The 13939-nt window shown below is 31.8% G+C and overlaps 1 protein-coding gene and 1 pseudogene across 1 annotated transcript; both read left to right on the top strand.

The window, feature by feature from the left end:
• Window positions 1-2729: 2729 nt before the first annotated feature.
• Window positions 2730-3565, top strand: LOC116109368 (ethylene-responsive transcription factor ERF023-like). Its single transcript, XM_031395599.1, has one exon. The coding sequence runs from the start codon at window positions 2850-2852 to the stop codon at window positions 3417-3419; it is 570 nt and encodes a 189-aa protein (XP_031251459.1). The 5' UTR covers window positions 2730-2849; the 3' UTR covers window positions 3420-3565.
• A 6439-nt stretch (window positions 3566-10004) lies between these two features.
• Window positions 10005-12697, top strand: LOC116109314 (annotated as a pseudogene).
• The last annotated feature ends 1242 nt before the right edge of the window (window positions 12698-13939 follow it).

Raw genomic sequence — 13939 nt, 5'->3', positions numbered from 1 at the left:
TTATAGTTAATTAATTATGTCAACGTTAGGTTTAATTAATTATATCAAATTAAATTAATTAATTAACCAAAATATTAAGTTTAGGCCTTGAGTAGCATTATGCACTTGGGCTCAGCTACTGCGGCTCTTGTTTAAGAATGTGGGCCACATATTATTTTAGTCAATGGGCTGGGCCATCTGGCTACTGTATTGATTGGACAAGGTTATAATGGGAAGTGAATTTTTAGCCCGCATGAAATTGATCCTTTATCTCTGATTGCTAAATAGGCCTCTATTATATTTTAAAAAATTCTCTTTAAACCCCATTTAATATCAAAAATAGCTATGCTTAATTAGATTTAATTATGGTTTTCATTTATACATATTTTTCCGAATTTCATATATGAAAATTTTTTTTTTCTTCAAATTCATATTCATCATGCTATGTGATTATTTTTTCTATAGCTTTAGTAATATATTTTTATCGAACAAAGAATTATTTAAAATAAAAAAATCAATGATTTAGAATTTAGATTTAGGGTTTATGTAATAATTAAAGGTTAAAAATTAAAACAAAAATAAAAAAAATAAGTGTATTTATAAATTATTATGTCATAAAGGTTAAACTTGTAAAAACAAAAATACATTTAAAAAATGGAGGATAATGATCAATTTGATGGAGCCTAAAAATTACTTCCCGACTATAATCCGTAAAACTTCTTTTTTAACACTAAAATTCAAAAATTTTGAAATTATTACTTCAAAAAAAAAAAAAAAAAAGAGGAAATTATAACATTAACCCTGAGCCTTAACAAATGCCTATGTATGCCTATGCGCTATGGCTATGACTATTATAAAGGGGTGCACAAGTGGCGTTGGGCTTGGGTGAGGCATGAACATGATGGAGGCGAGATGTATCCTATCACATCTTTTTTATTTACTGGGCGGCCTTTTCGGCCCAACACCTTTTTGGGCTAAAAACCATAAAATCCCCAAATTTGGGGTGGGCTGGGATGGGGATGGGAATCATCGCATCCCCGTGGGCTAGGGGTGGGGATTCCCCGACATCCCTGTCCCCAGGACGAGCCAGGCTCAAGGAATCCCCTTAGGGGTCGGGCTGGGCCTGGTTCCTAGTCCCACCCTTGCCTACATCCATCCCCAAATATGTTATTAAAGTGACCATAGACTTATCCAAAATTTTGATCTAGAATGGGCAAAATTTATACTATAAAATAATTTGTAAAAAAAAAAAAAAAAATTAGTAATATTTTCTCTATAATATTTTATTAAGTTTTTCTGTTTTAATAATACTACATATCTCAAATAAATATTTCAGTTTTTTTCTATTTTAAGTAGCGTTTTCCTATATAAAAATAATATGTAAACAATATGTTGATGGACAAATGATATGGATTAATCATATAAATCGACACATTTCAAATGAAAATTTTATACTATTACTAGCATTACTATTTTGTTTAAGAATAAAAAAAAATAATAATGATCTATAGAATCGAAAGGATAAAAAGTTTTCTAAAACAAATAGGGACAATTCCCATACACAGAACGGTGAGTTTTGGTTTAAGGCTTTTTTGAAAATTTTCAAACAAATCAAATGCTATTTTCAATATTACTTAAAACGAGGGTATTTTTTGAAATACGTATCAAAGTTTTCAAAAAATACAAGACCTTAGCTCGTCAGTAAAGTAACCTCTTTATCAACTATTACGTCACGGTCAAACCAAATCCCAATGAAGCTTCTTAGAAAGAAGCTAAATGGGAAATAATAGCTGAAGGTGATAAGGATGAACAAGGACAGGTGCTAAATTTTGTGCGTTAAATTGTGTGCATCTGTGGACTTGTGAGAAGGATTAAAGAGAGTCAACACGTTTATGTTGATGATGATGAGGAAGATGAAAAAGGACGAGTGAAGACTTAAAAAAAGATGAGAAGTGGGCAAATCTCGTCCCAATTTTGGTATCTTATTCATATATTTATTAATTTACACAATAATACAGCTGGGTTTACGTGTTCCATCATTGATGTGATTCACGAACCTTTCATATTATGCCTTATTATTTAGTATAAAATGACCAAATTATCCTCCACCTTGTTTCTATTATTAGTCTTATTCTAAATGTTTTAATCAACTTCTAATTAAGTTTTTAAGCCCTTAAGTCTAACATACCACCTTTATGTCAAAAATGGATCCGTTTTTAAGGTGTAACAAATCTGACAAGAAATCGACATAATGAGTGGTATGTAAAAGATGAGACCTTTGATTCTAATATTATGTTAAGTTACTATATGATCTAAAAGTTTAAGCTATTAGATAAAAATCCAACATGCTTTAATTATCTAACAAAAGCTTACGGAACATCATATACTGTATGTATTATATACTAATGTTTTACTAATTTTACAAACTAGAGTAATTACGTTATGATAAAATTTAATGTCACTATCTAATAATTTATTCCATCTATACCTTCTAATCTCTGTAGTAGTCCACCTTTTCTACACCATCAAATCATGAGCCAAGGTTACTAAATAGTAACATAGATTGATGTTCACCAAAAACCCACCATATAATTACATTACATAAAAATAATCATACTCAATTTTCTCCAAAATCAACAAGGGCAATATCGTCATTTCTCATCCTGTCCCATTCACATTGTACTTGACATTGTCCTTTTCAATTCAAAACTCTCCAATGGTACAAACTTTGCCAGCTATCTTCTCTTCACATCCCAAAAACATTCTCCCCGTATATAAAGTCCCCGAACCCCCCACTCTCCCTATGCACATTCACTCTTTTTCTCTCACGCCGGCATTTCTGCAAACACTTCACAATCACCCTCTTTTTCATGCCTTCAAACCCAGACCAGAACCCGGATCAAACCAAACCCGGTTCCAAAAACCGGAAAGGGAAAAACGACACCCAGTTCCGTGGAGTTCGTAAACGGAGATGGGGCAGCTACGTTTCTGAGATAAGGCTTCCGGGTCAGAAGACCCGGATATGGCTCGGGTCATTCGGGTCGGCGGAGATGGCGGCTCGGGCTTATGACTCTGCGGCTTTCTTCTTGAAGGGAAACGCTGCGAGTTTGAACTTCCCTGACTTGGTTGAGTCCTTGCCCAGACCACAGTCTTGTTCGAGGAGGGATATTCAGGTGGCGGCGGCGAAAGCGGCGGTTCAGGAAGTGACGGCGAGTCGGGTGGAGGATGATGGATGTAGTGGGTCGTCGGGGTGTGGGTCGGAGAGTGATAAGTATTGGGAGTATGTGGAAACGGCGTCGTTTGAGGAAGTGAAAATGGGTTCACGCGTGAGTCAAACGAGGTTTGACTCGGTTATTGAGGAGTTGCAAAGTTTAATGGATTGGCCCGATTGGGATAATGAGTTTTTGATGGGTTCTTCTTCAGAAGGCTTTTATTATTAGGTTTTATTTTTTTTTAAATGTTAATATAATATGGAGTTCCACAAAGATATGGAATAAAGTTTTGTAATATACAATTGTAAATTTATCATGTATACAAATGTAAAGTTTATCATGTATTCAAATTAACGTATATCTTTTAGATTAAATTATTAAAAATTGTTTTTTTAATCAAAATAAGAAATATTTAAGTTTATTTTGTTATATATATAACTATTAGTTTATATTCAGTCACCCCACACTTCAAATCGTAGTTCCACCCTATTGTTATATGGTATGTCCTGATTGAATAAATAATCATTATGTGACATATCATCACTATATAACTACATAACAAATGATATTCATGGATTGTTTTCCAATTTATAATAAATGATATTAAAATAAAATAAAACAATTTTAAAGTTTCATGTGATTCTAAATTTTTTATATTATAATATTTAATTTATATTAAATCAAAATTCGCATATTCTATGCTATAAAAAGGGATTTCGTATTTGATAGTCTTTACTTAAAATCGAAACTCCTCAATCAAATATTATAAATGAATGCATCGATCATGGATTATTTCTTCAAGAATCAATTACAGGATTCACACCCTCCTCCAATAGAGCCTTCTATTTTAACTACATCTATGGTCAAAGATATAGCCATTGTTAACAGTTAGATGTGGCTAGATTTGTCTGTTAATGGTCAGATCTTTGGTCGTAAATTTGATCTTTTTTTACCAGATCCACAATGGATCTAGCTAAAAAAGTCTAAATCTGATCAGTCGTGCGCCATTCCGACAGATTCCGACTACCTTCAATAGTAGTGGTAAGCTGTTGGTAATATATGGGTGAATAAGGGTGTTTTTGCCAATTTATACTCATAATCCTAATAAGAGTCACTGAATAGCATTAGACAGAGTTGCTAGATATTTGAAGGGCACCATTGGTTATGGGCTAACGTTTGGAAGTACACCACCTGTATTAGAAGGATATTCCGATGCCAATTGGATATTAGAGTTAGATGAAATAAAATCCACAAGTGGTTATATCTTTACACTTAGTGGAGGTGCAGGGTCATGGAAGTCTTCCAAACAAAATTGCATAGCTCGGTCTACCATGGAGTCTGAGCTTATCACCTTAGAAAAGGCATGTTCTAAAGTTGACTTGTTAAGGAATTTCTTAGCAGATCTTCCCATTGAAACTTACCCTCCTGTTTCAGTATCAATCCATTGTGATTATCAGGCCGCAATAGCAAGAGCAAAGAGCAAAATTTATATTGGGAAAAGCAGACATATCTGGATAAGACATACCATTATAAAGCAGCTGCTAGAATCTGGGGTAATGAGCCTAGATTTTGTGAAGTCAAAGTTAAATTTGGCCGATTCTTTGACTAAACCACTAAGTAGGAGGTCAGTGGAATATACGTCGAGGGGGATGGGACTTATGCCTAAAGCATAAGGCAAGAGTGATGGTAACCCTACCTATGTGATAGGAGATCCCAGGAAGTAAGTTCATAAGGGTAATAACAAGTCACTTATTGTCTTGATAAGTATTATCGAATTTTATATAGAAAGTCCTCCCTATGGCGAGATAATATTGATTGCAGTGAATAAGGTTGAGTAGAATTAATCTTAATGAAATCTAGAGCCAATATAAATGGTGGTGTGAAAAACTGCAATTCACACCTCATGGAGGTTCACCTATGTGAGTATAGAATTAGGTCGATTCCTATGAGAGCTTAGGCAGACATCTCTAGAGTACTCATGAAATCCAGGCTAGCACAGGGCCATAAAGTGCTAAGTCACAGAACAGTATACAATGTAGAGAATTTAGTGTGAGGAACTAATCCTTTGAATTACATAAAGAAATTTTTGGTTCATAGAAACTTAGTTTTACCAAATTTCTATAACTTACGTTTAGTTACTCAATAATTGGTTCATAGTCTGAAAGACACCAACTCATAAATATTAAATTCTATAATCAGTGGTGATTGGTTATTTTGAAATATGTAAGGGATTGTGAAAATAGTTACTGTTATGGTATTTCAAAACACCAAGTTTTAATTGTTTTTGGACTGTTATGTGTTAAAAGCAATTGAATATTTTAATTGCTTTTTGGACTGTTATGTATTAAAAGCAATTGAATTGCTGCAGTTATTGCAATTCAAATCATTCTTGGGCGTTATGGTTTTAAAAGCAATTGATTGACTTCGGTTATAGCAAGAATGAGTTAAGGAAAAACGGGCAGATTTTCAAGTACAAAAATGGTTGGTGGTTTTTTCATTTGAAGAACACAATTTTCACTTGAAAAATCCTTGTTTCCTCTATGTTTTTTAACTTCTAGCTCTCCTTCACCACTGTTACTTTTCCTTATACTGTTCTAAATATCTCTTAGAGAGTGCACTCTAAAAAGAGATTCGTCATTGTATCCTGAAGGTCAGTCCGCTGTTGAGTCTTTTTGCACCATGAAGATTCTTCTAGTAGGGGCGGAATTCTGATCTTAAGGACAATGCTTTTGCACGCCTTGACGCTGCTGTATCGTTACTGTTTTGCTGCTGTTTTCCTGCTATTCTCACTGCTGTTTTTCCTACTGTTCTCACTGCTGTTTTCCTGCTGTTTTACTGCTGTTCTTCTGCTGTTTTGTTGCTGTTCTCACTGCTGTTTTGTTACTGTTCTTCCACTGTTTTGCTGCTGCTGTTTTGTTGCTGTTCTTCTACTGTTTTGCTGTTGCTGTTTCTTGCTTATTGGTATTAAAATTTCAACAATTGAATAAATATACATATATTTCATCATTATGTGAGGTATCGTAATTATATAAATATATAACAAATGATATTCATGGATGGTTTTCCGAATTTTAAATGATTTTAAAATTTTTTTTTTATTAAAATGAAAAATAAAACAATTTAAAGTTTTATACGCTTCTAAAATTTCTACATTATAATATTTAATTTATATTTAATTATAATTAGCATATTCTATGCTATAAAAAAGGATGTCATATTTGATAGTCTTTACGTAAAATTGAAACTCCTCAATCAAATTAAGGTATATGCTTTAGATTAAATTATTAAATTTTTTTATCAAAATAAAAAATATTTAAGTTTTTGATATTTTAAATTTTTATTTTGTTATATATATATATATATATAACAAATGATATTCATGGATGGTTTTCCAATCTATAATTAATGATTTTTAAATTTTTTTTCTTTTTTTATCAAAATTAAAAATAAAACAATTTTAAAGTTTTATATGCTTCTAAAATTTTTATATTATAATATTTAATTAAAATTCGCATATTCAATGCTATAAAAGAGGATCTCATATTTGATAGTCTTTACTTAAAATTGAAACTCCTCAATCAAACATTTACAGGATTCACACCCTCCTCCTCCAATGGAGCCTTCTATTTTGATCAGATTAACAGAAAAGGTAATGGTACTTTCAATCAAATCATTAAATTTACTTGTTTTAATTAGTTTTAATTAAATTATTTTATTTTAATTAATTTGTATTAATGTTTTTATGTTTTTTTCTCTAGTGGGCTGATATGGTTATGGCGTCTCTATTGTGTTTAATCGAGTGGGTTTACCTCCTCCTTGACTCTCCGATGATAATATTCATATTATTTCGATCATCTTCTGTGATATTAATCTTCTTATTATTCTTCAACTTGAGAAAGATGTCCAAATATTCTTCATTTCGTAAAGTAATTTCTTGTTATTGTTTTTATTTGCAATAAATATTCTTCGATTCAAAAGGTAATTTATTTGAGAAAAAAAAAAAAATTTAACTGATTTTTTGCATATTTAATACAATTGAGATTAAATAATATCCTTATTCTCGAGATGATTTCATTCAACGTATATATCCTCAACCACGAATACAGTAGTTATATAGCAAACTAAACTCTAAATCCTATTTTTTTTTCTTTTTACATATATACAATTTTCAAAGCATATTCAATTAAATTGAGATTGAAAGATATCCTTGTTCCTGAGGTTATTTCACTCAACATATATAATAAACAAAATCCTAAATCCTAAATCCTAAATTCTCGACCATGAACAAATATAAAAACTAAACCCTAAAGTAATTTTTTTTTTTTTTTAATAATTCCACCTTTTTATCTTTTTAGACCGCTTTTGTAATTTTCTTTTTTTGTAATTGTTATTCTATATTATAAAATTTTATTTTAAATTAATTTCTCTAATGCATCTTTTATCCATTTTGGTTCGAATTGCTTTTTTTTTTTAATTGCTATAACAAAATAAATGTGGTATTGTTTTTCACAAGCAAAGCTAAAAAAATCAATTCCTACACACAATAGTAGTATTAGTTGATGAATAACTTACATCATCATGTAGATATTAATATGTTAAAAATTTTCAAAATTACTTATAGTGTCGAACGAAAAAATATTTGATTAGTAAAAAAAAAAAAAAAAAAGGAAATTCATCAATATTTCATTTTCTAATCAAATTAATTGGAGTTATATTCAATAATTTGATAGTTGTATTGTATAAGTTGTATTTGGTTTAATCTCAAAATTAGATTTTATTAAACAAAATATAATTTATTTTATTTAAATCTTAAAAAAAAAAAAGAATAAAGATTAATAAAGTACAAGAAAAGTAATTGTTAAAATTTTAATAAAAAAGGTTTATTTACATATTTTAATAATTAAAAATTTTTTAATTGGGTTTTTTAGAAACAGGGTCAAATTAGAAAAAAATTGGGGGACAAATAGTATCGCTCTTTAAATATTTGGAGAATTTTGTATTATCCATGCATTGATTCGGGTTATTTTTCAGAAGAGGAAGCGAGAATCAAAGACTCATGGCATTCCGAAAGGCATGTATCGGTATAATTTTATATTAATTGTTTTTAAAAAATAGATTTTTATTTTATGTTAACCATTATTTATTTATTTATTTTGCTCTAGATTCATTATCTACTATGGGTATGGGGATCTATTGCTTGCTATGTCATTGGCTATTGCTCGTGGATTTGTGGAATTACTAAAGCCATATTTAATCGTTGACAGACTTTCAAGTTCAAACTCGGGTTTGTGGAACTATCAAAACTATATTTAACCGATAGGAGGGTTCGACAGGGGCTTTTGAACTCGAGTTTGGGAAGCAAGTGCGAAAATAAAAAGAATCCCGGCTAGTAATATGAGATTCACGTTTAATTTAATTATTTGTGTTATGGGTTTTTCTTTGAATAGATTATAAGAACATTTTCTATTATTATTACAATAATTTGGTGATACTCACCATTCAAAGAATTAAAGGTATGTTATATGATTTATGTTATTTAATTATTTTATTTTTGTATTCACATAGAAGGGGTGCTTCATATTCATCAATTTAATTTTAATTTCTATATATTTTAAATTTATAAATAAATAATAAAATTATATATTTAATGAATTAAATGTTGATTTAAGTTTATTTTGTAATTTAAATAATTATGTATATGTGATATATTCAAACATAATCTACCAGTTCAAATGTTAAATAACGTTTTAGTTTTTATTATTTTTTTTTTATAACATAATAAAACTCTTAATTAAACTCGTATTTTATGTGATGATTTACACAACGTTTAATCCCCCTATTATATTTTGCGTGTACAATTAAAAATATTGATTTGAGTCCATAAATTATCGTTAAAATTGAAAAATTGTATACTCATCCAATCAATGTAAGCTACCTAATCTATAAATGATTGGACATACACACATATGCATCTATTAACAAAAAAAAAATTTAGCTCTCAAATGTTTTATTAACCAATTTCTATGTATGCCTTTTTAATTTACTTTATAATACTATTATATAAGCCTAAACTTTAATACATAATTTTAAAATATGGTATAATTATTTGGTTGAAAATTTTAAAACATTGTCACATATAAAATTAAGTCTAACCATAGTATGTAAGATATATTATTTTACCAATTTTACATTTAATATTAATAAAACTAATCATGTTTTTCATCCCATTTAATATTAATTTGATATATATAAATATCGATTATTATAAAAATAATTTTAACACTTTTTGAATAATATGAATAAATTAAACCAAGCGATAAAAAGAAACAAATTCGAGGGATTTCTGTTATTTCTAAAATGTTAAAGAAAAATTTTGTAATTGGATTAAACCTCGGGAAGGATTAAGAAAATAAATTAAAAAAAATAAAAATTTGATAAAAAATTAAAACTTTGTTAATATTCTAGTTCAAATCCCTTTCCCGCCTAAACTACCCATCTTCGTCCTCCAAACTCCGTCAACGATCTGCTCCTCCAGTTCTCAGTAAACGATGCATTCCATCCGATTCCGATACCGATTCCGATTTCTATTACAATTTCGCATTCGATTTCGTGTTCGATTTCGACTTACAGCTGGAGTCGTAATAGTTTAGATAGTTCACTCTGCTTCGGGCTTAAGAGCTTTAATATCTCCTCTTCGGCGTTTTCTTCTCTAGATTTTGAAGCGAGGTTTGAATTTCGAGTTGGTATAGTTCAGTTCTTACTCGGTATTTTCTGAATTTTTATTGTTCGGAAAACCCTAGGTTCCTAATAATTATGGAGATCAAACTATCGTTTGCCGCCAATGGCCCTCCGATATCGGTTATTGCTGTTGCGAAGCTTGCCGGCGTATCTTTACCGACCGAGAATTCTGGCTGTGCTCTTACTTTCCACATCTCCAATGGGTAATTTTTTTTTTTTCTTCTTGATATGTCTCTATTTGTTTTGGTTCTTTATATATTGCTTTAATTATCGATTCATGATTATGATTTATGAAAGAAAAATTTTAAGTTTTGTTTGGTGTGGGGTACTCTGTTCAGTAGCTTGATTTTTTTCCTTTTTTTGTTTTATTGCCCATTGATGTATGAGTTTGGAAAACATTACCAATTCTAGGTTGAAATCGCATTGCTTTAATTACTGAGTTATGAACGAAAAATTTTAAAGTTTGTTCGATGGGTTCTCTTTTTTAGTAGTATGATTTTTTTACTTTTTTGTTTTATTTCTCATTGATGTATCGGTTTGAAAAACAATCACAATTCTAGGTTGAAATTGCATGACACATATGTTCTTCTTTGATACATTGGTCAAGTTGCCAATTTGTACAGGCAGAAAGCATACGAATCTGGCGAGGTTATTATCTTTAGTCTGTTTATTTACTCCCTCTCTTACCTGGAATTGTATTTATTTTGAAAAATTGATTTTTGCAGTGTAAATTTCTTTTAAATTTATGGTTCTTAACAAGTATCTTCTGTTATGAAAATGAAAAATAATGTGAAGCCAAAACGGGGTCATTTGATTTAAGTCCATTGGTGGAATTCTAGCCGTCAGATCAAGACAGAACCAAGGGCTGATATTTACTGATATGGGCATATATAAAAGAAGCAACAGCGATGTGAATGAGTAACGCGTTTTTGTTAATAAGAAATTAGGTTTGTGAGAGAAAAATAGAGAGCAACTAGGGTTGAGTATTTGCTGGGTCTTTCTGGGTATAATCTGGGTAGATTTGAAGAGAGGGTTGCGTTTCCTTCTTGAGGCTGGTGTTTGTCTTCTGTTTCTTGCAGATTATTGAGAGATTCTTGAGCGAATAGGCCTAGGTTGAGGGTTGATTTGTTTTGGCAGATTTGTATGGTTGTCTTCTTGTAATCATTGAATATTCTTTTAGTGTTGTGAGTCTCCGTATTTCGGAGCTTAACGTGGATGTAGTCTATCCAAGATTGGATAGACGAACTAGGGTAAATTCGTGCCTTGATTTTGTGTGTGTGGTTCTTTGATCTTGAATCTTGTTTGTGTTGCGAATTGGTTTATTAGGCTTAGGTTATAACAGAAAATTTACGTTTAGTTGTATTTGTTATGAAAATTTAAGTTTATCAGTGTAAATTTCTTTTATATCTATGGTTCTTAGCAAGTAGCTTTCTCCTTTTTTTTTTTTTTTTCAGATTGATGAGTGGCTAGAATATGTATAGGTGTTTTCATCTAGCTCTTAATTTGAGAATGAATGCAGTTCTGTGGACTCGTATCTTGAGAAGTGTACTTTTGTGGTTGGTGATTGTTTGTCAATACAGATATAGCAATCTGGTCTGCTCTTGCTGGTAAATGTTTCAGATTTTTCTGTTTAATTAACTTCTAAAAATTTATATCATGTCTCTTTATAGATGCTTAATTCTTTTATACTTTGCAGGAACTGGACAAAGATGGGAAAGTTTGAGGAAATCAAAAAGGTCCAAGAAACCGGTAAAGTGGTTCAACTCTGTAGCCACAAAATATAGTGACTCCTTGAATGAAGTCACAGCCATGTATTTTGGTAAAAGAGCCGTCAATCAACAATAAGTGAATGCGGATGTTTCTGAGAAGGGAAAAGCAGGCAGCCGTTCATCTTTTGAAGTAAATCTTCCTGATGCTGAAATTCGAAAGGTGCGTTTACGATTTGCACCAGAACCAAGTGGTTATCTTCACATTGGGCACTCAGAAGCAGCACTATTAAATGAGTAATGCCCAGAGGTACCAAAGTCAGCTGATGATACAAACCCTATAAAAGAAAGCAATGAATTTGTTGATAATCTTTTGAAAGACATTAAGACATTGGAAATCAAGTATGAAGAAGTTACCTATGCTTCAGATTATTTCCCTGATTTGATGGAAATGGCCGAGAATTTGATTTGACAGGGCAAGGTTTATGTTGATGATACACCATGTGCGCAAATGCAGAAAGAAAGGATGGACGGGATTGAATCAAAATCTAGGAGTAACAGTGTTGAGGAAATTGTGGATGGAAATGATTTTGGGATCTGAAAGGGGTTTGCAGTGCTGTCTTTGTGGGAAGTTACACATGCAAGACCCTAACCAATCTCTTTGAGATTAGTTAGTCTATTATTGTTGCAATCCACTTCCCCACCATCGCATGGGGTCTAAGTACAAGTTATACCCAAACATATTATTTTGCATGTCCTTTTGTTGATGCTTAAGGAGGAATAAAACATGCAACTTGATCTGGCGAGTATCATGACCGCAATGCTCAATATCATAGAATTCAAGAGGATATGGGAGTAAAGAAGGTTCACATTTATGAGTTTAGCCGGTTGAATATGGTCTATACGCTTCTCAGCAAGCGTAAGCTTTTGTGGTTTGTTCAAAATGGAAAGGTTGATGGGTGGGATGATACTCGTTTTCCAACTGTTCAAGGAATTATGTGAAGGGGTCTTCTACATTTAGTCACCAATTTTCCTCTCGTTTTTGTTATATTATTCACTTAAACCAAGATGAGTCATTAGAAGATGAACATGAGAGAGTAGCTCCACCTCTTCTAAGTTGGTAACCATGGTGTATCCAATCACACTCATTTGCAGCATATGCCAACATTTCCACCCACACTTCAATAATCATTTTCCACTTCTTTTCCTGACTCCAACCATCTCGAGATTCAAGCGATTGCAATATTTTCGCAAGATTGCAGCCCTCTACCAACACTGACATATCTTTGGTTGGATCATCAATGTTGTGTATTAGCAACATTTTGCAATCTTCTACTCTTTCAATCGACGTGAAACTTGCCTTCGATGTTTCGATGAACCTCCTTACCATGGCACAAGTTTCTCTGAACATTAACTCACCATTCCCCTTGGGCATCATGTAGGGGCATACCACTAAAAGATACAGCATGCATTCTGACAAGCATTTGCCAAATTTGCTAGTCTGATGAATATTATTATTGGTATCTGCAGGCATATCAAAATCATCGTAATAACAAAGATCAGTCGCGATGTGCCAAAGCAAAATGCTGTGATCAAATTCTACCTCCTCAATGGACCAATCAAAATCGTCAAGTTTATACCTTTCTTTAAGCACGTAATCACCTCTGTGATCCAATACCTTTTTGAGTAAACGAGTTTCACAAAAGATCATATAGCTTATGTTTATCGATTTCTCTTTGAGCTCCTTGAAGATCATCTTTTGCAAATCGACATTCACAGCTTCCCAACTTAAGTTCAATGATTCTTCATCCGTTATTGATGAAAAAAATTCTGAACCCTGATTATTTGGCTGAAATGTCTTGGAAGGAACAACTTAAAAGATTGAATTGCCCATGGCCTTGGACCACCTTTTGCATTGCCAGAACTGGACTTGGTCGTAGTTTCTTGTGCTTGGTTAAAAGAATAAGTATTTTCCAATCAGACGAACAAAATTCGATATTGCTATAGCTTCAAGAACAACGGTCACAAGTAGAAGTGAGAAAGTTATGAAGAGGTCAACCAGCGGAAAATCATTAATATAAAGTTAGTTGAGTAGAAAAATACTGTAGAAATGGATGTAAAGAAGCTGATGCAGCGGAAAAAGTCCCCATCGAGAATAAACGATCATCGCCTTCGTGAGAGCATATCATACATGATTCCAAGCTCATTGCTACCAAATTGAAAGCATCTTCGGCTAACTTTGGCTAAAGATCTTATAACTTATCAACAATTCATTGTATCAAGAACGAGGCCTGCAAATAGATT

The sequence above is a fragment of the Pistacia vera genome, unplaced genomic scaffold, assembly GCF_008641045.1.
Source record: "Pistacia vera cultivar Batoury unplaced genomic scaffold, PisVer_v2 Contig578, whole genome shotgun sequence".
Classification (NCBI taxonomy): domain Eukaryota; kingdom Viridiplantae; phylum Streptophyta; class Magnoliopsida; order Sapindales; family Anacardiaceae; genus Pistacia; species Pistacia vera.
Note: the sequence above shows the minus strand (reverse complement) of the source record. Positions and strands in the feature narration are given on the sequence as shown.

Excerpts from the sequence above, each read along its gene's own strand:
- LOC116109368 (XM_031395599.1), top strand. The coding sequence starts at position 2,850 with ATGCCTTCAAACCCAGACCAGAACCCGGATCAAACCAAACCCGGTTCC.